Source organism: Tamandua tetradactyla, chromosome 13 (genome assembly GCF_023851605.1).
Source record: "Tamandua tetradactyla isolate mTamTet1 chromosome 13, mTamTet1.pri, whole genome shotgun sequence".
In the NCBI taxonomy this organism is placed as follows: Eukaryota; Metazoa; Chordata; class Mammalia; order Pilosa; family Myrmecophagidae; genus Tamandua; species Tamandua tetradactyla.
This window is the reverse complement of record NC_135339.1, coordinates 48,974,759-49,000,880: the sequence shown is the minus strand read 5'-3', so window position 1 is coordinate 49,000,880 and position 26,122 is coordinate 48,974,759. Positions and strand designations below refer to the sequence as shown.

At 39.9% G+C, this 26,122-nt stretch overlaps 2 protein-coding genes across 3 annotated transcripts in view; one reads left to right on the top strand and one right to left on the bottom strand.

The window, feature by feature from the left end:
- ANKRD22 (ankyrin repeat domain 22) overlaps positions 1–11,364 on the top strand; it is a 29,442-nt gene extending 18,078 nt beyond the window's left edge. The window contains exons 2-6 of the mRNA XM_077125359.1: positions 1,372–1,563; positions 5,526–5,633; positions 7,889–7,966; positions 10,102–10,200; positions 10,477–11,364. Coding sequence (XP_076981474.1) covers positions 1,372–1,563; positions 5,526–5,633; positions 7,889–7,966; positions 10,102–10,200; positions 10,477–10,554 — 555 coding nt within the window. The 3' untranslated portion in view covers positions 10,555–11,364. The remainder of the gene's footprint in view (positions 1–1,371; positions 1,564–5,525; positions 5,634–7,888; positions 7,967–10,101; positions 10,201–10,476) is intronic.
- LIPM (lipase family member M) overlaps positions 11,201–26,122 on the bottom strand; it is a 35,070-nt gene continuing 20,148 nt past the window's right edge. For both annotated transcript variants that reach the window (XM_077125354.1, XM_077125353.1), the window contains 7 exons: positions 24,171–24,369; positions 23,187–23,296; positions 20,145–20,281; positions 19,859–20,005; positions 18,529–18,600; positions 15,756–15,827; positions 11,201–13,062 (listed from right to left, as the gene is read on the bottom strand). In XM_077125354.1, the coding sequence (XP_076981469.1) occupies positions 12,808–13,062; positions 15,756–15,827; positions 18,529–18,600; positions 19,859–20,005; positions 20,145–20,281; positions 23,187–23,296; positions 24,171–24,369 (992 nt within the window). In that variant the 3' untranslated portion in view covers positions 11,201–12,807. The remainder of the gene's footprint in view (positions 13,063–15,755; positions 15,828–18,528; positions 18,601–19,858; positions 20,006–20,144; positions 20,282–23,186; positions 23,297–24,170; positions 24,370–26,122) is intronic.

Below are 26,122 nucleotides of genomic sequence, written 5' to 3'. Positions count from 1 at the left end.
CCTCCTTATGCATGCTAACCTAGAACAAATGAGAATAAGTAATTCAGAAAATAGTTACAGTTCTAAAATGTGAGTGAAGGAAAATTACTAAGTATTAGGAATCAAGAAAGACCTCTTGGATAAAATGAAAATGAAATGATGACCTGTGGGATAAGTAGGAATTAGCCCAGAGATGAGGGGAAGTGGGGGAGGTGTTTTATGCACTTCTTACAGACAGCATCTATCAAATTGTAGTTAATTATGTGATCTGTTACTTGTGTGTTGTCTAAAATCTGCCTTTCCCACTCTGCTAAGGAGGCAGAGACCATGAGAGTCTCATTACCCTGCTTTCTCAGTTCCTGGTTCAGGACCTGGACCATAAGGAGTGTTTATTAATAGTTTGTGGAATGAACACAGCAACACTGGGAGGTTAATTACGACTCCCGTTTTGCAGAAGAGAAAACTGGGGGATTCCATGAGGATGTGGTTGTAGGATCCCTCCAGCCTTGCTGGGCTGCAATAGCATGAGAGTGACAATGTGCCTTCAAGTCATTTATGAGTAGTCCAAGACAATCATCTCAGCTCACCGATGCGCTTCATCTATGTGATTTTTTTAGAGCAGTGCCTTTTCATCCCTGACTATTCTGTCACTTCCAGAGATTCTGATTTCTTTACTCAGGTGTGGTGCCCAGGTATTGGTATTCTTTGAAAGCTCCCCAAGTGATTCTGAGAGGAGTGCATGGGCAGGATTCAGAACCACCATTCTAGAGCATCTTCTTTTTCAAAGGTGTAGAATGCTATATGTATGAGAGAATAATGAAAATAAACCTGTTTAATTCACCCGATAAGTTTTGCATGGACATCTGAATGTTTGTTTCAGGCATTGAAAGTACTGGTAGCTTTATGCTGGATGGTGAAGGCTGACATCAGAGTTAAGTCATTTGCTTCACAAAGATATCCTTGTTAAAACACGTGATGGCTTGTAGTTTCTGACTTGAAACGCTAAGGCCTCTCATCCCCAGGTCCCGGCCTAAACCCCTTCTGATAAGGCTATTTTACCCTTAGAGAAATCCTACTTTTCTGAGAGGCCCATCTATCCCTGAGCATGATGAACAGTTTCCTGACTGAACAGAATCTACAATATTTCTTTCCTCTATTCACGCATTCATCTATTCTACGAACTTTTCTGTGTGCCTTGCAATTGAGGAAAATTCATCCTGATCTATGCCTGGTCTAGATTTAAGGCTAGGCATAACTGAGACCAAATATCTGATGTACCAAGGAATTTATTAATTTTGGAAGCGCATCCATTTTAAGTTAGTGGATAATGAGTTTTTTGGTGGTATAGTTATGCATATATTTCAAAACCTGTGTTTGTTTTTCTTTACTCAGCCCATCTGCCAGGCGGCCTATCAGAATGACCTTGGCCAGGTGTGGCGGTGGGTGAGGGAGGAGAACAGCTATGTCAACGTTCACGATGCCTTTAATGGAGACACCCCCCTGATCTGCGCTTGCAGACGAGGGCACCTAAGAGTCGTTTCCTTCCTTTTAAGAAGAAATGCTGATGTGAACCTAAAAAACCAGGTGAGGTCATGACACAGCCATGGAGGGAATAATCGATCATGGTAATTCCTTTCTCCGCTCATCAGTGGAAGTGGTGAACGTCGTTTTCTCGCCACTTATAGCTGCTGATAGCAACTGTAGACACGAATACATGCTTTAGAGAGATTCGCACGCGCCGAGGATGTTCTTTAGGCTAAAAAGCAGTGTGTAACGTAGTTCAGTCAGCAGGCATATTGCGTAGTCAATTGTGTCTTTGAACTTCTGAAGAGAAAGAGAATGGCTCACCCCGTTAGCAGGACAGAGTTTCCTCCTTTCTCCTCCTTCTCCTCTGCACTATTAGAGTAATGGAAAGGATTTCCTGGAAAAGAAATATTGACCTGGTGGTGCTATTTCCTTAGTTAGATTTTTACTTGCTGTTTCAGGAAAGAAATGCTTAGTCATATAGTTTGCTCGTACAATGAAAGACGGCAGCAATTTCAAGACTATCGGGACTGAAAAGGATGTTAGAGAAGAGCTGGTCAAATTGTTGATAACACAACAGGGGCCCACGGAGGTGAGGCCATTTGGCTAGCTGAGGAAAGAAAAGGAGCCTTGGGGGGGATAATTCTGCTTTTCCTGTGGTAGCTCAGGAAGCTGGAGGGGATGAAAGCAGGAGGACCAAGCATTCTTCCAGAAAAAGATGTTTTAGACAACTTGACTTTACGTGAAATGCTCTTTTCCTGTCTTACTGAGATAGGACTATTTTGAAAAGGGCAATGGATAAAGATTTTAAAGAGGCCCTAGGAGAACCCCAGAGTCTAAAAAGAAAAGATTCCAGGTTTCTCCCGTTGGCACGTGAGGCTTGTGAAGTGAGGGGTCCAGCGCAGCGTTTGCAGGGTTTAGTGTGCTTCAGATCTACCTGAGAAAGTTGCGTTTTTAATAAGTGCCTTTATTGACTCTAATTTAGCCATTCAGGGAACATTATTGAACAGAATACATAATCAAATCTTTTATTTCTGCTCATTAAAACAGTAAAGAACCACAAACCACATTAATTTGTTTAACACTTTAAGAAACAATCCGTGGAATTTTTTCCATTATGTTCTTCATTGTTTGATATAAATAGGATATCTCCTTTCAGATAGACAAAATAAAAGAAAAACCAAAAATTTAATCTCATCAGTAAGGAAAGTAGGGATTTTCAACCCTAGCTGAATAGCAGAATCAACTGAAGAAACATTTTAAAATCTACAGGTCTGTGTCCCATCCCCAGAGAGTTTGATTTAGCAGGTTTGCAAGGAATCTGGCAACCTGAATTTTTAAAAGCATCACAGAAGGCTACCAGTATCTGAGTAGAAAACGGAGTTCAACTATTACTTTGAAATATTCACTTACAATATTTCCTCAAGGCAAACAATTAAGTGTGTTGTGGTTGGGAATGCTGTTAGATGTGCCTTCCGATGTGATCGTCTGCTAAACGTGTGACCTTGGAAACGGGCACATACCTGTGGGATGCCAGCATGGGCACTGTAGCCCAGGGATGTGATGACAGACTATGATCCCTTAGCTACCCACTGGAGGATATATCCTTTGACTGTTTCTCTATGTTTTCCATCCTCATTTGAAAATATTATGGAAAGTAGGTTATCTAAAATTGTCCAAATACCCCAATGTCAGAATGGCTGTCAACTATTAAGAAATTTTCCATGAACAAGCCAGCTGTTCAAACAGAGGTTTCCATGCAGTCCCATAGAGAGGCACAAAGGATATATTGGAAGATGCAGTTTTAGCTGCCTCGGAGCCTTCAGGAGCGAGAACAGGACGTGCTAGCACAGCGGTAACCATGTTTCTGGAACTCCTTCTGAACGTCTAGTATCTGCATCATGGTAAAGGCAACATTTAAATTAGATTGACTAAAAATTAAGCATCATTTTTGCAATAGCCACAAATACCCTGTACCTATTCAGTGTGTTTAGTGAGAAAAAGAGCCCTATAGGGTCCCACTTGCTTCTTCCAATTCAGTTTAAATACCAGCTAATTTGGAATACTAATTTATTACCAGAAATTGATCCCTACTGGACTGTCTTGTGTAAATGTGCGAGTCACGTGTGTAGTGACTCTAACAGATACGCAGCCTAATAGAGTGTGATGTGATGGCCTCAGAACATGGCTGTGGAACCAGGGGTGTGGCAATGTGGTGGCAGGTGGTGCAGGAAGACAGATGTCTGTGGGATGATTCATCCTTCTAGGAGGATGTGCTCATCAACAGGAGGGAAGGAGGGGATTGACAGCCCCAGGCTAGGGCTGGCAACACACCGTTGTCTCTGTAGCAGAGGGGAAACGGGAACCAGCAGCTGGGCTTGTCTGGTATCAGAACAATCCTGGGGAGAACTTCAGTGGATACTTCTAGATTAAAAGAGACTTTATCAGAATAAATTTTTGGTTTGAATTTTCTATTTTTTTAATGTTTAGGTAATCTTTTTTATTTTTCTCATTTTCTAATCTCTCTACATTGATCGAACCAGTACTTTCTTATTTCTTAAATCTATGCTTATGAATAATTATCAGAAGTACCAAACAAATACCTTGAAAGCAAAATAAAAGGCTCTGCTGGTGATTCAGACACGTTCCCAATTAAACAAAACAAAACAAAACACAGGCTCAACAGAAAACAAATTAAAACATAAGGATGTAGTTTTTGTCTGTCCAGTTGACTAGGATTAAAAAAGAAAACTAAGTGTTGATGAGGAAGGAGGGGTAAATTATTATCTTTTTGGAGACCAGTTTGGCAGTAGGTTATAAAAAGCATTAACACTTTGTATGACAGGAATTCTATTTTTAGAAACTGATGCTCAGGACAAATTTAGAAGCGTTGACAAAGCTTTATGAATGAGGATGTTCAGTCAGTGTTATTTATAAAAATGAAGAGATAAAAGACCGGAAATGCTCAGCAGATAGGGTTTGGCTAAATAAATTAGAGTAGTTTCACTTGGTAGAAAGCCATGCAGCCATTAAAATCATATGTTTACCAATATTAAACAGCATGGAAAACGCACATATTCTAAATGTTAAGTGGCAGAAAAGCAAGGTCTGATTTTGCATCTACCATGTGATCCTACATTTTAAAATTCCATGATGTGCATTTAAAGGGACCAGAAGAAACTATACCAGAATGTCAGCATCAAACTCTGGGCAGTTTGATAATGGGTGTTTTAAAGTTTACCTTTATATTCTTGCTCAGTTTTCAGATATTTTATAGAGAACGCATATTCTTTGATATTTAGAAAAACAAAAACTGTTCTTATTTAAGAACAGCCTCCCCCATGGAAATGAACCTCTCTTTCCTTCTGAACCTCCCCGTCCTCTCATAATTCGGTTGGCTGGTCGTGTTAAGCTATTTGTGTGTTTCTGTCCACTTTTGTTTGATTATGGCTTTACATCCCCCATAATCCCTAAAACTTTAGTATATCACCTGGTAAATATTCACAAGTTTAAGAAATGAGTTATTTGTATCCTTATAGCCCTGCCAGTGTTAGCCTAGGTTCATGGAAAAATTACCATGTGGTTAAGATTTTCCTGGATACAAACAACGAAATGGATAATCTGTAGACCATAGATGGCTAAGGTATAACTATAGCTTTTAATACTTGATCCAGTACTATGTTTATATCTCTGTTTTTTTTTCTTCTTTTTTTTTTGCCCAAACTAAAACAAATGTCAGAATCCATCTTTTGATGATTTGTAAAATTCACCTCTTCTGTCTTCCTGTGGTCCTTTCCTGGCTTTTTGGTTTAGACTGGCCTATGTTCAGTATTCCAGCCAATGGAATCCTGAGTTTATTGATCACTATGCCCCACAGGAAAGATGTCTGGGTGAGAATCCTATGGAGTACCATAAAAATACAATGCACAAACTCAACTTTTGATATAGTAATCTGAAAATACTAAAAGAAATGCTTTTATTAATAAAAAATACCCCCCCCCCCTTTTTCTTTTAATTTTTAGAAGGAGAGAACGTGTTTACATTATGCTGTGAAGAAAAGATTTACCTTCTTTGATTACCTACTCATTATCCTCTTAATGCCGGTTCTGTTAATTGGGTATTTCCTCATGGTGAGTGCAACTCTTGTGAGGGCAAACGTGTGGGACATCACTGACCTGACTCATTAAGCTTTGATAGGCCACTGAGCTATTGTCAAGAGAGAATAATGAAATAAACCCTTGGTTTGTACTCCATAAATGATGTTTCCAACAGATAGGCAATCCTAGGTTTGAGGTAAAGCAAGAAGAAAGGTAGTGGAAGTAATCAGTAGTAAAATATTTCCCTCTCAACTAGGAGTCTTCTGAAGAGAAGACAAAAGTCTTGAATGTTAAGAAAAAAACTTCCCCTTCCTATTTTCTTTTCTCCTTTTTTGCAAGGGTAGTTTGTGTTGATGTATGTATATTTCTGAGTTTCTGATTTTTAAGGACTCCCTCTCATTTTTAGTTAAGAAACAGATTCTAAGAGATTTGCACCTAGAATCTGACAAAGACAAAATATATTTGTAGAGAATGTCAAGCCCATCTTTCACCTTAGTGGATTTATTCATGTTCAAAGATATCTTTGGCATGTAAAAATTTTCTCGGGAATAAAAGATAGGTGTAGTTTGTGTATGAATGTAGTCATACTAAGAGTAGAAGATGAACCATGAGTTTTTTTTTTTTTTTGAGACAAGGTGGCAGGTCTACATTTTCCTTCTGGTGCCTCATGACTCACCATGTATGTAATTCACTACAATTAAATAATCAAGCTTCCTCCTTCCTGGAACTTTTGGACATTAGTTATTCCTGTTAACATGAGCTCCAGAACAAAGTCTACCAGATGGAGAAGTTGTTACCTCCTTGGGCATTTAAATGTGTTACAGAGTTTGAGGAATAGCAGTAAAGTACCCTAATGTTGATTTTGATGCTTGGGTTTATGAGAAAGAGAGAGGGAGGGAGACTAAGAAATTGTAATTCACCAATAAACATAACCTGTTTATCTAGAGATTACGAATCAAAAAATCACAACCTGTCAAGTCCCCGTTAGAATTTGTTGACACATACCCTACTTACTAATGTTTAGGGGCTGGAGGCCTAGGCAAAAATGCTAACTGGGGTGAATAGCCCTACTTGCATGTACCCTATTCATTCATGGGGGCCTTAAAATGTAAAGTTATGATGTGTCAGGGACAAGAGACATGAGAGAAGTTCTGGGGAGAGCAGAGAGGATGCTACTATTCAGAGAAGGGTAGAAGGAGAGAGGCAGTGCAGAGACTGACACTGGAGGGAAGCACAAGGGGAGGATAAGGCAGCTGGCTGGAGCTTCCTGGGTGATCAAGGGGCCAACACCAGGGCTCTGTCTACAGGAGCAGAGAGAGCTTGGCTTCCTCCCTCAGGCAGTGGGATGTTGAGGGAAGCCTCCAACTGGCATAAAGCCAGGGCCTGAGGGGTCTGGGCAGGACAAGTGGATTTCTGAGGAAGCTAGTTCATTTCATTCAATCTTTCAACATTTGGGCATACCCTGTGCCTGGTAATTGCTACTGTTAAGAATACAATGATGAGCAAAACAGGTATGGCATCATCCTCATGAGAGAGGGTGTTGAAAGGGGGAGTCGTTAATCAAATAATGACACAACATATGTAAAATTACCATGAAGCAAGAGGTACAGAGAAATCATTGGTGTTTCAAGAGCATAGAAGAAAGGGATTCCGCCTGGCCAGGTATGTCAGAGCAGGCTTTCTGCAGGAGGGGAGGCTTAGGCTGAGATGGGGAAGATGACTTTACCGGGTAAAGAAGAGAGTGAGCAGGCAGGGGAACATCCTGTGCCACAGTCCTCAGACAGTGGGGAGCTGGGTGATAATGAAAGACTGAAAAAAGGCCCGAGTAGCCAGAGCAAGGTGAGTTCAGGAGTGTGGAGTGAGAGAAGGAGCTGGAGAGGTAGGTGGAGGCCGAGACAGATGGAGGCCATGCTTAAGAGACTACTTTGTCCTCAGAGCAATAGTAACTTACTGAAGGGCTTGGAGAGAGGACGGGATAGACAGGTCACTGGACCCCATCCTCAGCAGGATTACGACGTCTGATGTGGACCTGAGAATTTGCACTCCTAGCAAGTTTCTGGGTGGTGGTGGTGCTGCTGCTCCAGGACCACACTCTGAGAAGCACAGTTTAACTGATCGATGTCGGGGGATGGGGTGATGAGGTGGGGGACTCTTAAGAAAGATGCCTGGAAGCACAGCAATACTGGGTGTTATCACAAAAAGGAAGCATATTGATTAAAATAGCCTCAGACATAAGCTGGAGAAAATGTTTTTAAGCAAGGCTCTCTTGTACTTGCCATTTGTAATAGGTATCAAAGACCAAGCAGAATGAGACTCTTGTACGGATGCTACTTGATGCTGGTGTTGATGTTAATGCTACAGACTGTGTAAGTTCATATTTTTTTTAGCTGTTTTGAAATAATATTCAAAATGGTATTTGGGGGTAGCAGATATAACTGTCATCTGTAGAGCTGCTTGCTTTCTTTTCCTAGACACTTCTACATTTATTTATCATTTCCTTTTTTTTTTTATTGCCAGTAAAGTGACCTATATTCTGGAAACTCATGGGAATGAAATCCTTCTTGATCATAGAATGCTTTATAAAGAACTGGCTTTAATTTTGGTGAGAATTTAAGAAAAATGGAGGCTCTGATAACAAAGGTGTTTAAGAAGCTGGAGTCAGAAAGCCTATGTGCAAATCTAGGTTTCCCACTTTTTACCTATGTAAATTTTGGCAAGTTATGAGCTTATTTGTATCTCAGTTTCCTCATCTGCAAAGTGAGGATGTTGAGTGCATTTACTTTGTAGACTCATATAAAGGGCCTAGCAGAGGGCCTCATGCCTAGTAAGTGCTCAATTAATGGTAACAGCTGCTGGTGCAGCCAGATCCCAGCCCATTGGTAAGAGAGTCCCCATCTGTAAACTAAAAAAAAAAGATAAGGGCACAGAAAATTCAAATGATGATAATAGAAGCAAATAATAAGCACAGCATCAGCTAAGTTCATGTCGTCTGTCAGTATTACATTTTATTTTCATCTTCTACCCCTGTACCCTTGCACATATCTTCCTCTTGCAAATGATCATAATGGGTTAGAAGTTGATTTGAATAGATCTTCTATTTGCTTGTATTTATTGAATAAAACTCTGGGTTTCTAATTCATTTTTGAAAATGTAGGCAAACTGAAATATGGTTAAAAAGATAACATCCTGTTTGTGATACCTGACTTACATGTGCACGTGTGTGTGTTACTTTAGTTTGGGTTTGGTCATATTGGTATCATTTATCTAAATGTGGGCAGTTTACTGTGTGTGTATGTGTGAGTGTATGTGATGTGCACACGTGCATGAGAGAAAGTTGATGAGCCATTTCTTTTCTTATTTCCAGTGGAATTTTGTGATCCAGACTTTACTACTATGTGGCATCATTTCTTTAAATGCCTTTGAAATGTATTAAGTAAATTATTACTAAAGATGATGTAAAAGATTTGTTGAAGGTTTTTCTTGGACAGGAAAGTCTATTATTTTAAATTAAAATGGTTTGAAATGTGTGACTTTGACCAAAATTTCTGTGGATTTTTTCCTATGTATGTCTAACTGTATCTCTGGAAAGAGATATGACATTTCTGTGAATCCACATACGTAGGCACAAACACACACACATTTTTCATGACACATTCTCCCCAAATTATCAGAAAATAAAAATCCATTTTCTAACTTAAAGTGATATACTATTTTGTATTTTTAGAGAATTAGGCTCTCTTTCACATGGAAAACTTCATAGCCAGCTCTTGCATTCATCATGCCTTTACTTAATCAGAATAAATGGCTGCAGCATTATTTTCTATGACCTTAGAAGTGTTTCCAGGGAACAAGACCCAGTTTGTCCTTCGTCTGGATGGCCAAGGATATGATTTCCTCAGAAATGATCCAGCCATATACTTTTCACCTTCAGTTAGGGTTTTAAATTAATATCCGCAGAATGTCCCCACTGTTTCACAATGAATGCTAAAAGCTGCTGTAAACTGAGGATGGACAGCCTCTCGGTAGGACTGCACAGCTCTTGCAGGCACACTGTGGCAATAGGAGCGCCACATATCTCACGGGTTAGGGATTTTGATCAAGAACCACGGAGAATAGTATCTGCCCTATAAAGGCCCATGCGAACGTTCTTCAAGGCAAAAAATGGCAGCATGATCAAGGTAGTGATTACTTACACATGTAGAATTTTAAAAAGACAGGTTAGGTGATTTAGCGTCCGCTTTTTATAAGATGTATTTTTTAGTTCAGAACAGAAAATGAGGAAGGGTGGTACGGACGGCTCCCAGAGTGAAAGCCTACACGGAGGCAGAGAAGAAAGCGCTTTTTCCATTTAAGAAGTACAGTTGCCCATAGATGGTTTGCAGACTCTGTGTTGTGCTTAGTTGCACACTACCAAATGTGAAAAGGACTTGCTGAAGAAGCCACGTGCTGCTCCCCGGAGAGCCCACGTGGTGAGCAGTCACATTGGCCCTCTGTGTTTCAGTACGGCTGCACCGCACTACATTACGCCTGTAAAATGAAAAACCAGACTGTCATTCCTCTGCTCCTGGAAGCTCATGCAGACCCCTCGATAAGGGATAAGGTAAGGGTCAGCGGGCCGTGGTCTGAGTCCTTCCAGCAGCATACTCTCCGAACCTAGGTCTTCTGTCAAGGTCAATTATTTCCCTCTGACTTTAATAACAGAAGAATTAATTGTCCTCATTATAGAAATTAAGTGATCCTATTCCTATTAGAACCAAATGACATTTAAATCCCTTGCCAAGTATGAGAGTCAGTGAATCTAAACTGCTTACTAGACCCTTTGCATTAACATGTGACTCTATTATAAAAAAATAACAGTCATTTTTTTTCTCCTCAGCATGGTGAGAGTTCACTGGATATTGCAAGAAGATTAAAATTTCCCCAGATTGAATTAATGCTAAGGAAAGTATCGTAATCTCTGTGGCCTCACAGATGAGGAAGTAGACAAAGTTCAAGGACTTGGATTCTACTTCCACCGAGGACCGTTGGAGAGTGGGCCACTTAACCTGGATGCCACAATTTTATGGGGAAAATGATGGTTCCTTGGGTAGTTTTTGGAGAGTTTTGTATTTATGATGGTTTTTGTGCTCAGGAGTTCGCCAAGGCCATAGGCCTCTAGTGGGGTCTCTACTTTGGCCTAAAGATATGATGTTTCAACCTCAGGCTCTTCTGAAGGAAAGGATCAGGGTTATCTGGGAGAGTGTTGTCTCCCCAGCTGTTTCACTCTTATAAAGGGGCTGGCCTGCCTGCTTCAGTCCCTAGGAGACAAACGGCTCCTTCAGTGCACCTTTCAGTATTAAGAGGAAGATTTTAAACTATGTACGTTTTTACAGGGTGTACATGTTTGTGCATTCAGAGGTTCACGTGTAAATATTGCTTTGGGGAGCCAACCTCAACAAGATGTCAGTGGTCAATGGTGGGAGGGTTTATCCCAAAGGAATTGGCAAATGCCACAGGGCTGGTTCCCCCCACCCCCAGAGAGTCAGTTTACCAGCCACCACTCGGCATTACCAGTCGACAAGTAAAAACCATCTTGATTCTGAACATGATAGTATAGCTGTTAAAATTTTAGTTCAAGAAGGTACTTAGGATTCTCTTGAGAATACAAAGCAACTCCTAGACTTGTTCGTTTTGTTTATTTTTATTGATAAAATTTAAAAAACATTGTAAAGTATTTGGGTAAAGGGCTTGGTTACGAGAAATAAAGTTATATGATGATGTGGTGTTTGGAATATATTTCTAGGTAAGAGACCATAAACTGAATATCTGTCTTAACTCCTTTGTGAATAAGACAGAGTAGAAATAAATACATTTTTAAAAACATCATTGAATTTTGCAAATCACGCCTGAATGTCTCATAGCTGTGGACACAGATTAAGCCATACTATGCGTGATCACAAACACATTCTAAGAATGGAAAATTCACCATCCCTGAACAAAACAAAGGTCTAATAAAATCAAGTCCAGGAATATGTGTTGAACTATGATCATGTTATTCAGGTGCATTTTCTGTGAGGGAAGGGATGTGTAGAAATGGACTCTGAAGCCCTGAATGTCTCTTAATAAAGTATTTAAGATCCAATATAATTGACCTGCATTACCAGGTGACCCAGGGGGAGGGAAAAAAAACCTTCAACAATATTCCTGCTACACAAACCGGCATACCTTTGATTTTGTTGTAGAGTAGATTTTGCAACATTGTGCTATTACTCATGTAATTTACAACTGTCGTTTCTGAAACTGTGTGAACATTGAACAATTTTTCTAAAGAAATCTAGATTTGTGAACAAATTGGGGAGACCTTCTGACAGTAACTTTTTAAATATACAACAGTTTGCTTTATTGTGTCCATGAAATATAAAACTTTCTTTCTAGCTCTTAATTTTTGGAGGCAGAAAACTGGGCCAAAAATTCCTAGCCATTAGGTCTCCTAGCAATAGTCTGTGAACTTTCAAACAAGCTTGTGCTAGAGGCTGGGACTGAAATACACATGCGTGCTTTATGTAATGCATAATGCATGTATAGGAAAACTCATAAGAGTTAAATTATCTTCCCTGAGACCCAACAATAAAACTTTGTCCTATTGTGATATGTTTAAAATATATTTCACCCACGCTGTCCTTTCCCTCTTTTGTAAGCAACTTCGCTTCCTGAGGTAGTATTGTCTCTAAGGCAGTAAGGTAAAAAAAAAAAAAAAGAGTCTAGTTTATTTTATCAAAGTCCACAAAAGTCCAGTGATTTCGGACTACAGTATCTAACACAATTTGTCATTTTGCTTTGCTCCCACAACACGTCTTATAGAAAAAGTAAATGTTTTCAAGAAGGTTTACCCCAGTGACACAGAGAATGTCTAGTTAACTTCTGGCTGTTAGACAAAGTTTTCCCTTCAAGATGTACAATATATAATAGCACAAGAAGTCTATTTTTCCCCAATGAGTAGTTTAATTAACTGAGAAAAAAATTAAATGTCAGGTTTAGTACCGATGCAGGAAATCTGAAGGAATGTATATGCTATCTCTTCCCTCCCCTTTCTACCTCCCTTCCACTGATGTGGCAGGTTTCTAATTATGAATATCCTCTTCAAAATTCCATCCCTGACCCCTGGCTCTGTCTTCCATGAGGATGTTTTTAGGACTTGTCTGTATCAGATGCTTAACAGCCTGGTCTCTCATGTCCCCTGGGAAAGACTGGTTTCCTCCTGCTTCATCAGGTGTATGATTTCATTGTACACGCGGTGAGGAGCATCCAAACCCCAGATGAAGTCCGTGTGAGCCCATTCGGGAATGTTCTTATGGTAGATGAGGTTGGTCACTTCAGAGAGCAGAGTTTTCACGTCTTCTGGGTTGGATAGCCAGTCCTGACCTCCGGTCCACATTGCTGTGGGCACCGTCATATCACCAATTTTGTACCTCACAGGAGTCGGCTAGAGAAAAGGAATACTTTCAAACTCTAGGTAACATTAGGATTTCCACATCTATAATTTGCTTTAAAACAGATATAATAAATACTCCCTGAGCTGTGGTAGAAGGTGCATAGGCATTAGAGCTGTGGAGAATAGCATTAGCTTCCCTTCCACTTCCCACTTTCCGATAAAATTACTTATCAGTGAACCTCAGCTACTTTATCTGTGAAATGAAGATCACATCTGTGATAACTTTCTAGATCAAATGAGAAAACATGTGAATGGCTTAGCACCTTAGGCATTGAGTAATGTTCAATTCTTTTCCTTCTTATTAATAAATATTTTGCACATAAACTGCCTTTAATCAAATAATGTCATCGTGCTTTTTAAAACATCATCTCACAAATGTGTCATGAGGTAAGAGTTAGAGATATTCTAATGAGAAAGGCAAAAGAATGAAACCTACTAGATTGGGATTTTCAGAGACTCGCATCACAGGAAGTCCTTGAAGCAGGCTTCTCCAAAAACATGGGAAACCCACAAACTGACCTACGGCACAGGAACTGAGGTCATTTGAACCAAGGGGAGGTAAAAATTAGATCCTTGCTTCAACTTCCTGTCACCCAAAGAAGGGTGCCTGAATTTCTTGTTCCTGGGGATTTCTCTGATTGAAACAGGACTACCAGATCAGACTGGCTGTTTGAGCCTCGAGTCCATCAGCCCCCCAGACCTTCCCACAGAAATGGGGATGACCAATTCTTACTCAGCTAATTCACAGTGGAGCTCAGGCTCCAGCCCCAGAGGCCCTCATTCCTCTGTGTGGCTCCCTAAGAAGTTGAAGGTATAATCTAACTTAGATATGTAAGGTGGATTATGGAGCCGGTGATATTTTCTTCTCATCTCAGGTGAAACCATTGAACTAAAGGTCACGGGTCCACAAGCTCTAGGGTCCATGATTTTATTACACCTCTTTGTATGTTTGCTTCTCCTCCCTTTCCCGTAACCATGTTCCAATGCCTGCTCTCCACTTGTCATCTTCTTTAGAAATCAGTACAATAAATGTTAATGAATTAAAATCATAAAAACATTGTGGAACTGGAATGCTTTCTCCAGAGGCATATTTTTGGGATCAGTGAAGAAGGACGAGTCTTAAAGTGGTAGCTTATACCTGTGACTGAGAGCTTGTTATTCAGGGGGCACTACCCAGTCTCCAGTTTCCCAGCCTTTGATATGTGGTTGATATATGGCAGGCAGATGCTGAGTATGATATGAGACTTGCAAAGAAAGACTAGGATGTGTCTCTGCCCCCTCTGGCTTTCTGTCTATGGCCAATATTTGTTTCCATCTCACACCGGCTGACCAGTCACCTCAAGTGAAGATTTCATGCTCAGGAGAGCATTATAATATCCTCTTCTGATTCTCCACAAGCTTTTTTTTTACATTGCTGTTTTTGTTTTTCCTTTTTTTTAAATTGTGAAATACATATACAAAAAAAGCAATGCATTTCAAAATACATTTTACCAAGTAGTTACAGAACAGATTTTAAAGTTTGGTATGGATTATAGTTCCATAGTTTCCGATTTTTCCTTCTAGCTGCTCTAAGACACTGGAGACTAAAAATAAATATCAATATAATGATTCAAAAGTCTTACTCATTTGTTAAACCCTATCTTCTCTTTTTTAACTCCTCCTTCTTTGATCCTTTTCCCCAATCTTTAGGTGTATTTGGGTTATACCCATTCTAGTTTTTTTCATGTTGAAAAGGGGCATCGACAATATGGGAGAGGGGGATGGAATTGGGTGATGTACTTGCAGGGACTGGCATCTCTGGGTTTCAGGACTTATCTGGCCTAGGAACCATCTGAAAGTTTTAGGTTTCTGAAAAATAAATTCGGTGTGTGTAAGTTTTGCAGGGTCTCAGGTAGAGCCCTGAGTGTTCTTTAGGGTTAACAGGAATGATGCTGGTTGGGGGTTAGCAAACCGGGTTTCTTTACAACTTTTTAATTTTACTCCATAGATTTGACTGCATTATTTTCTTGACTATGTAATGACATGCTTTTTTTTCTTTTTTGCATAGACAGGCACCGGGAATTGAACCTGGGTTCTGGCAGAGTGTAGCTTGTGTTGGATACGAGACAGGCAGGCGAGAACTCTGCTTGCTGAGCCACTGTGGCCCACCCTGCTTTTACATTTTATTACTTGCAAATTTCAAATTCATACAAATGTGACCTGGGAGAATCCTTAGGAATTGCTTAATCCAATAATTTTTACGTTAAAGGTAGGAAACCCGAGGCCTGAAGAATCCATTCGGCCTGCCTGTGATCACATGAGCTTAGAATTCAGAGGCAGGCTAAAAGCAGTAATTCCCACTCACCATTAAATATTCTTTTCACTGTACCAAGAAACACACCTCCTTCTACCATCCCCTTTCTTTTTTAAGCCTAAAAGGGTCGTTCTTGTATCCAACACAAGCTACTCTGCCCTTTACTAAATCCACCCCATCTTGCTCTTGGAAGGCCCAGTTTCCAGTGCACAGAGGTAGTTAAAAAAAAAAAAAAAAACCAAAAAAAAACCTCTCCTTCTCCATTTGAGAACCAGTGAGGTCTCTCGGCTATTTTCTGCTTGAATTCTGTATTTTACCCCCATCTCTAGAATAAATTGCCTTTTCACACATATCAGAAGGATACGTTTTCAGTAGGAGGCATAATTTTTACCTGATTGCTTTTCTCCAGGTTTTTGGTCTCACTCCCCCAGTCAAATGCTCGGAGTTCTCCTGAATTCACTGCCTAAAAAGGAAACAGAGAAGATTATATGGCATTTAACTGTGGTATTGGGTTGCGGTAGGGGCGGGGGCTGGTGTGGAATTGTGCAGTTGTGTGGAAAGCAGAGCCCAAAGGCCAAGACTGCTCTTCCTTTCAGTGTCGGGATACTCTCCAGGAAAACCTAAGGGCAAGAAGGAGGTCCTTTCAGGAAGAAAAATGTATCACGGAAATACTTGATCCCCATGTTACACAACTCCAGGAAGTGTGCCCACAGCAGGCTATGTGGATGGGTACTCTGCACAAATCCATGGGCTACAGTGGGACAGCGCCCCCTGGAGTTGTGTGGCGTGATGGTCCTGGGAGATCGTGACCAAAACTTAATCAAATTCAGAATTCTTTGATTTTGGTTATAAGCGCCCCCCCCCCCCCCACAGACACACCCATACATACAGCAGTGGTCTTTGAAGAATAATTTGACCAGACTTGAAGTTCTTAGAACAGATAGGATCAACATTTATGATTTATAGATGTCATCATCATTATTCTTAAAACTTTTTGCTTCAGCTGTGTTCCAGTAGCTTTGGTTCTTGAAGATGATTGTATAATGATATAGCTTTTACAGTGTGACTGTGTGATGGTGAAAACCTTGTGTCTGATGCTCCTTTTATTGATCGTATAGACAAATGAGTAAAAAAAATAAATAATGGGGGGTGGTAAGGGGTATAATAAATTGAATAGATGTAAATGTTCTAAAACGATCATGGTGATGATTACACAACTGGGTGATGATATTGTGAGCAACTGATTATACCCCATGTATGGACTGTATCTGTGTGAAGATTGAACAATACAAATATAAAACAAAAAACAAAAAACTTTTTGCTTGAGTTAAAAGCCCTTCCTAATTTTTCTATAATCCGAATATTTTTAGGACTTAAGAATCCAAGGGTAGCTACGCATTAGCTCTTGGTCCTTATATCCATTCTATTTCCAGCACAATTGGAGCCATTCTATAGTATCACCTATAATGAACAATATTAGGGTCAGAGTAAAAACAATTAGATACATCTATGATACTCCATTGCCCTTTATTCAAATTTGAAATTTTTACCTTAAAATCAACCACCCCTTCCCTAGATTGGTAATCTCTTAGTCCTGTGATTGCAGGCAAAATATGCAGCACAGATGCCTGCTGTGAAAGCCTCTTTGGGCACTTAGCCATCCCCACACTCCCTTGGCATTTTTGGTTACTACTTAATCACACTGCTGGAGAAGCTGAAAGGAAGAATGTGGGCACAATTTCTTCTCTGGCCTCATCTTATAGTGGCTGGAGACTTTTGTTTTTTAATAATTTTATTGACAAAATAACATACAAACACAAACATTCTTAACACACAAACATTCCATACATGGTGTATAATCAATGACACACAATATCATCACATAGTTGTGTATTCATCAGTGTGATCAGTTTTTAGAATATTTGCATCACTCTAGAAAAAGGAATAAAAAGAAAAAAGAAAAAACTCATACATACCTTACCCCTACCTCTCATTGACCACTAGTATTTCCATCTACCCAATGTATTTAACCTTTGTTCCCTCATTATTTGTTTATTTTTTTATCCATATTTTGTACTCATCTGTCCATACCCTAGATAAAGGGAACATCAGACACAAGGTTTTCAAAATCACACAGTCACATTGCAAAGGTTATATCATTATACAATTATCTTCAAGAAACAAGGCTACTGGAACACAGCTCTACAGTTTCAGGTACTTCCCTGAGAAGGGATATCTATATAATGCGTAAGAATAACCTCTAGGATAACTTCTTGACTCTGTTTGAAATTTCTCAGCCACTGACACTTTATTTTATCTTATTTCTCTCTTCCCACTTTTGGTCAAGAAGGTTTTCTCAATCCCTTGGTGCCAAGTCCCAGCTCATCCTGGGATTTCTGTCCCATGTTGCCAGGGAGATTCACACCCTGGGAATCATATCCCGTGTAGGAGGGGAAGGGAAATGAGTTTACCTATGGAATTGGTGTTGAAGGAGAGGCCACATCTGAGCTACAAAAGAGGTTCTCTGGGGGTGACTCTTAGGCATAATCATAAATAGGCTTAACTTCTCCTTTGCAGGAATAAGTTTCATAGGGCTGAACCCCAAGATCGGGGGCTCAGCCTATTGATTTGATTGTCCCCACTGCTTGTGAGAGTATCAGAAATTCTCCAAATGGGGAAGTTGAATCCTCTCCCCTTTGCCCCCTTCCCCCGAAGGGGACCCCGCAAATACTTCTTTATTCACTGTAATTTATCGGGGCATCACACTAACCTGGACAAACCAACCAAATCTCATGCCCTATTCAAGATTCCCTGTATTTGTGGTGTTCAACTAAATTGATCACACAAGTTACATTAGGAAATGCACTACGCAAAATATAAACTTTGCACCAAATAAACATCTCTCCTTTTGGTCGGCTGAAGATATCTTGATTCACACTTTTAAGATCCACTGTAGATGTCCTTAGGCCACTCTGCCCTTCCCTCCCATGTCCTGAAAACTTTCAATGTCCTTGGTCAAATTCACGGTTGAAACAGCACAGGCAGGGTTGCTTTTCATCTCAGAATAAATGTGAAATAAACTCTGGGCTGTCAGTAGCATCCTTTGACTATTCCAGACAAAACATGCAATGCTTTTAGCAATTCTACACATTCAACATACTTACCTGGCTCCAGTGGAGAATATTTTGCACAGATGTTCCCGCTGGAGTATGGGCAACGTACACATTTGCTCGGCTCTGTAACAAAGCATGAGTTGTTTGTGGGGCATAGAAAAACTCACAAATTGTGCATCTTGTCAAGTCAAGTCCCCAGGATGTCAGACTAAGAAATGGGAAGATCGTTAAATTTTCAGCAGCTCTCTAAGAAACATTAATACACATATGCACATAAAAGTGTTACTCAATGTACTTCTGGGCACCTATATTTTTCATCTGAGAATCACTTCTCATTAGAGATCTGAATACTTTAAAAATTTCACTAGAGTGGTTATGGATGAGGGCTCTGAAATTGGGCTGCCAGCTCTGTTGTCTAATTTTTGGGTGAACTTGGGGGAATTACTTAATCACACTAAACTACAGGATACTAACCTATAAAGTGACAATATCTCTCTCCTAGGGCTCTTACAGGGGCTAATTTAGCTTGACACATAATAAATGTTTTTCAAATAGTAGCTACTAATGTTATATTGATAGACATTGAGAATTCAAGACTTCTTTCCTCAGCTGCTGGGAATGCTGCTAGCAGATAGTCCTTCCCTGTCATTCCCCTTTGGGGGCTGCCTCAACTGCAGTTTCTCAACATCTCACCTAGTCCCTGGGCAGCCTGAATTAAATGAAGTGGGAGGATAAAAGCCCAGCCTTCTCACCAAACTTGGGACAGCTCTGAAGGGTCATTTCATCTTCACAACTCCCTGTAGGATCAGCTGAGACTTCAGTTGAGACAGCATCACAGCTCAGCTATTCCATGTGCCAAATCCTATTTCCTTCCCTTCTCCAGATGCTATCGCGAGAGCATAGTTTTGAAATCACTCTGCACACTATTTGCAGCTTAATGTCAGCTTCCCAGAAAAGCCATCCTGTGACAGTCACCAAATGATAGCTATGCCTAAGCAGCCCCGAAACTCCCAGACGGTCCATCAAAGGACTTAAACACACCAGCAGACCCCCCAGTGCAGGGAAGGGGTGATGCATGGCAGCTCTTCCTTTCAACTCCTGAGTTCTAATCGCTTTTTTCATCTGCTAATTCACCTTAGTAAAACTGCTTTCAGACGCCTTAAATCAATTATCTGTGAAGTTAATACCTAACAAAGCCTTTATGTTTTACCTTGCCTCAGCCCATCTTGAAGGATTGCCTTCATATTATGATTTGTTGAGAATTGAATTACCAGAGGTATGTTGTTTCTCCGTCTTCAGTGTCATTACCTCCCCCTGCATGAGTGACTCCCAGCTCCCAGTTTTGCTTTGGGAATGAGAGAATTTACTGGGTTCCACTTACCATGTTCATATTGTTCGTGTTAAATCCGCCCAGAAGTAATATGACATTGCTACAAATCTGATCAATTATCACCTGGCCACAAAGGTAAATAACAAACTGTTTGAGAAATCTGTTCTGGTGAAGAAATTCTTTTTTGCCAAACAATCCCTGTAAAAATAGGAAGTAAAAATAGAGTCTATTCATTACAGGCAGAGAACTGGCTCTAATTTTTCAAAGTATATAGTTTAGCAAACTGTACTGGAAGACTCTTCTAGGAAGACAAGGGATTACTTGAGGAGCCACATACCTTGATCATCATATCCGGCAGCAACAAAAATTTGGTTCCAGGGCTTTTTGCATGTTTAACAGTGGCTACGGGTGCTAAAGCAAAATTCATTTTGATTTTCTGAGCCAGCTCTGGCATGGTAGAAAATGCAATAAAACCTGTGAGAGGAGAATTATATCAATATATATATATATTTTTTGAATATCTGTGAAATTATAAAATATTTATTCAAATTTTATTAAAATAGTTCAGTCAGCATGTGGGATTATGTCTTAACTCTTCTATGAAATTTTAAGTTCCTTGAAGGGGAAAAACACAACTCTTCCACCCCCCTGCCAAATATGGGAAAAAACACACCTCTATATTTCCTATGATGCCTAGCATATTTTCCTTCAAGTGGGAGGTTTTCATTAAATTACTGAATTAAATTATTAAGTCCAATAATAATAACTTTGAGGAAATATGTATATTGAGATATAACTATGTGTTAGGTGGACACTTTGTTGGGGACTTCCATAGTTCTTACCTCATTTAATTATGAGCTTTTTTTTTTCATCTCCAATTTACAAAGAAAGAAATTCTGAATCAGAGAATTTTCCTTGCTAATTGATAACAAATATGTTCGACTACATAATGAACATTGAGATTAGCCGGCTTTTTGATGGTTTTCCTTGATCCCTCACTTTTCTGGAGCCTAAATCTTAGCATAATCTAATGGACAAGCTGTCTAGTGAACTGTATTCCAATTCCTGTTTCTGCCACAGACTTGGTAGGAGATCCTAGTTAAATTGGTCTGTGCCTCAGTTTCTTTATCTATAAAATAGGGAGAGGAGTTCTTGGAATTACCACTGACCAGGGAAGATTTCGGAGGACACTTTGGGAGGAAAAACTATTCCATACCAGGCCATTGTCACTACATTTGAAATACTGTGTCTATTTCAAAAGAACCTGTGCACTCTTCATCTAGGCTGATAATAGCAGTTGGGGGTGGGAGTTGGGGGGCCTGGGCAGAGAGAAACTAGAATCACACAACTTCTGTCTAGTTCCCAGAAGGTGAGCAAGCAGTAAGGCAGAATTGATCTTTTCTACTTTCCCTCCATCTGGTCAGCCACATTCTAAAGCAGGTACCAAAGTAACCTGCTGTTTCTTCTTGCTCTCTCAGCTGTGCCATCAGTACGACTGGCTGGGAAATACATTAATTATATCCCAGCTTAACTCCTCCCAGCAATACTTCTTTTTATGCAAAGCACATTCGGATTCTTCAAATTAACAGCCCCGTGGTACACTTCTGGAAAAATCCTATCCTTTTTTTGCCCTCCTTTTTTCTCTCGACATAGCATTTTGCCTCATCATTAGCTTCTTTGTGTTCATATCAAACTGAAGAGTTTGGAATGTAGAGAAAATATTAAAAGGCCTCTGGATATTAGAGTAAAAGCAGACGTAACACCTGAACTTTCTATGAAGTGCATGGAGAGAACTAGCATCAGTTCTAACTGATCAGTTAGAATCAGTTAATGTTATTGAAAAGCAAGGAAAAGAAAATACGAGTTAAAAATGGGCCAACTGCACTTCCACTCTTGAGTTCCAACAGTCCTAGAACTTTTGATTCACAATTTAACCTGATTTTTTTGGAATAATGCCACAGAAGTGAGTAACAATCATAAATATTTTTTTTTTTTGTTTGAAAAGAGGCTTGGAAAATTCTATAGAAAAAGAGACTCTAGTAACACAACCAGTGCTCAGGAAGCTCCGTTGAGTCATATCTTCCATAATAGACAAATACAGAAAAATTAAGATTTATACAAATAAGAAAAAAGGGAGAGAATTAAACACAAATAGCCGAGTATCCTGCTGCATTTACCCTACTTGGGAGTTTGGTTAACCCTGTGTGCTAAACTACACATGATATCTGATTGACAAAAGTTGGTGGCCAGGAGCTCCAGGCCATATGGTTTAGTCTTGGCAACCAGGTTTACTATGCATCTACAATCCTTCTTTAAGATGCTAAAGCTCAGTAACTTGCAGGAGAGATTTAAGTGATGTGACTAAAGTCTGCTAAGAGGTTTTCTTAGAAAACATTGGACTTCCATACACATTGGCCTTCCCCTTTCAATGGCACCTTCTTTTTTCACTTGAAATTTCTCAGAGTAAGTACTTTATCTCTCTTGCTTGAGGATAGAGATTCGACCTGAGGAATTTCAGGGAGGGGTAAAGTTGCCACTTCATTGCATAAAAAGCCAGAAAAGCGGAACTCATGGTTTGACAACAAATAATGATCATTGTGAACTTTTGCAGAATCAAATCACCTGACAAATCAGTATCAGTAGCCAAAAAGAGTGAATGACCTGCTGAGATCTCAGAAATCAAATTGCTTAAGATTGACCCCATGGTGTGTGGAAGTAAAGGAACAGCAGTGTCTTTTGAGTTAACTAAAAAGCTGGCTGAGATTTACCCATTATTGTATTAAATTCATGTGCTTTAGGTATGACAATGGCTTTCTTTAGGGTCTCTATTTCTATAGCCTGAAGGATTTTTATGTAAGAATCCCCAGTAACTCTGGAGGTGGCAATAATACCCTGAACTCAGGGCTTCATTCATTCACTTAACACATATTTATTGGGTGCATACTATGTGCCAGGAACTACTCTTACAGCTGTTATCATAGACACAGTCTCTGCCTTCACAGAATGTATACTCTAACTTTATATACATTAACATTTTGAATACTTCAAACTCTCTAAAAGGAAAGCCTTATTATCCCTATTTTATAGATGAGGAAACTGAGATCAAGTTAGTAAAATGATTTTTCAAGGATAGTTACCTAAGAGGTAGAAGAACGAGTATCTGAATTCACATCTGGCTCCAAAGCCCTTCTCCCTTCTACCATACCAATTCAGTCCCTGTTTTGTGTGTGTGTGTGTGTGTGTGTGCGTGTGTGTATGTGGCTCTTGGAGTCACTGAGAGCATAAGGCCGAGATAAGGCGGGCACAGCCATAGCTGTGCAGCATATGCTTACATTTCTTCTGAGCATTTCCGAACAAACCTGTTTGCTTTTGAACCTACCTGTGGTGGTGCCTTGTGAATATCCAATATAATAGATCTTTTCCTGGCCTGTTTTCTGCAAAATAAAGTTTATCACTGCAGGAAGGTCAAACCTAGCCATCTCATCATAACTATAAGGGGAAAAGACAAAGTTAGATGAAAAATTATAATGAAAAACCAACAAAAGCAGCCCCACGGTTAACAAGCAAGCCTTTGTGTGGTCAGCCCCCAAGGCTTGTGTCCCTCACAACACGCAGAGTGGACTTGTTTCAAACCTGTGAGGCATGGGGTGAGGGGTGGGGCTCGGGGGCACAGCCGGCTGTTTTCTCTGGCTGTTATCACAGAGTGATAAGCATCATCAAGAATAGTACTGAGTATGTTATTCGCCTCCTAATGGAAATGTTCTGTTGCACTCTTAGCTGGACAGCAATGGGCCTTATAGATTCATTCATAAGGAAAGGATTAAAGAGGCTGCAGGGGCCCTTCTCTGTTGAAATGTATAAAGAGCAGATTGAATGCCCATAAGTACTTTAAATAAAAATGTTAAAATCCTTTTGTAAGAAGGTGAGAGATGTGTTAGTCAAATTGATGGTCCCTATGGCTTAGGAGTTTTCCTTATTTCTTTAATGCTGCCTGGTTGGTCTCACCTTCTCCTTGGGGTACTGGCCCTTGTCATCACTCACTGAAGTGTCAGTCCCAGAACATGCACCACAAGGAAATGGGACTATATACACATCTCTCGTTCCAGTTTCCGGATACCGGCCACCAACTGCCATTCTCACCCCATTTGCCGGGTCCAACTTTCTTCCTGGGAAGCCCAATCTTCCCCACTACCTTCTCTCAAACATCACTGAGACCTTTGTCAATTAAGACAATTGGAGGGGTATCGGCTGAGGATGTTGATAGCAACCAAATTAAATTACCCACATACTAGAAGCTATAATTCTTTACCAAGTTGTCCCAAGGACATTCACGTCCACCTCAGTTCTCACGATTTTTGTGTACCTGAAAGCCCAAAACTCATCTTGATCTATGGAGAGGGTTTTGTGTTTCCGAGACCAGGTGTTTCCCCGGCTGTTTCCCAACCACACGTCACAGCCGGCGTCTGCCAGAATGAAACCCAGGCTGTTGTTGGGCAGGTTGGAGATCCAGTTGGTGGCGTCCCCAAGCAGCCCGTGCTGCAGCAGCACCACTGGTCTGGCACCTGCAAAGACGAGAACTGTAACGGCGTGAAAGGGTCTCCACCTTTCGTATTATCCCCTGATGCGCAAGGGTTTTTAAGTCAGACAAACCTGCTCAAATCCTGATTCAACTGCTTGTTAGCTTAACAATCTTGGCTAGATACTTGACCTTTCTGTTCTCGACTTCCTTATCAGTAAAGCGAGTTTTGATATGATTAAATAAAATAGTGAATGAGGAGCAGAAGGCATAATGCCTGGCACAAAGAAAGAATCGATGTAAATCAGTTTGCACTGTTGTTTTGGGTAGCTACTATTCCAGGCCTGGGCTCCTTAGAGGATATTGGAAGTGCCCCAGGAGCAAGTGCAGTATGATGACATATATATATATACATATATATAATAGTTTTGGGCTTTGGAATAAGGTGTGCCTGTGTTTGAAGGCAACAGTTATTATTTGATGAAGGAAAATTAAAAGGCTTTTTACTACAAGCTTATAGGCATTTTTTTCACAGTTGTTTTCAGTAAGAATTTGATTGGCCCTCTTTTTTTTTTTTCAGAGAAGTTGTAGTTTTACATAAAAATCATGCAGAAAATATGGAGTTTCCCTATATTAACATTTTGTTAGTAGTTTGGTGCCTTTGTTACAATTGATGAAACAATAGCATCATAGTTATACTGTTACCTACAGACTATAGTTTACCTTTATTCTAAGGTTTACTGTTTGTGTTGATCAGTCCTGTTTTTTTTTTTCCCAAATATTATTCTGGTAACATGTATACAAGCTAAAATTTCCACTTTTAATCACATTCAAATATATAATTCAGCAATACTGATTACATTCACAATTGTGCTACCATTACTGCTATCTATTACCAAAACTTTCCCATTACGCCAAACAGAAATTTTGTACCAATTAAGCATTAATTCTCTATTCCCTACCCAAACCCTGGCTCCTGGTAACCTATACTTTAGTTTCTGATGCTAGTAATTTGCTTTATTCTAATTATTTTATATCAGTGAGATTATACAATACATATCCTTTTGTGTCAGGCTTATTTCACTCAGCCATGATGTCATTAAGATTCATGTTGTCACATGAATAAGAACTTCATTCCTTTTTATGGCCAAATAATATTCCATGGTATGTTTAAACTACGTTGTGTTTATGTATTTATCTGTGGATGCACAACTGGTTTGCTTCCATCTTTTGGCAATTGTGAATAATGCTGCTATGTACATCAGTGGGCAAATATCTGAATCCCTACACTTAATTATTTGGGGTATTTACCTAGAAGTGCGATTTCCATACCATACGGTAATTCTATACTTATGATAGCCACATTGTTTCCCACAGCATGACTGGCCCTTTGTTGAAAGGGTGGTAGGTACATACATTTTCTTTCAGTGCTGGAAAGGGAGCTGCGGGGTCAACATCAGCCACTAGGGGGCGCATTCTGCAGGGCTACACGAAGATTCCTTACACTGTGAGCTCCAGGGCAAGGCATACATAACCAAAGTAAATGGGGATGAGAAGACAAACTCCATCCATGAATGGGTGCTGCTTAGGAACTGCTGTCCCCACTCAATTGTTTGGAAGAGGCGAGAACCTGGCATGGAGTGGGGAGAAGGGGGTGAGCGGCTGCTTTGCTCCACCCCTCAGATTTGCGGGACTTAGTATGAAATTCTTTGTGTCCCCAATTTCATTTACTTTTATGAAATTCATGAATTCATCCCATATATATTTATTAACATTACAATGTGCTGGACACTTTTTCA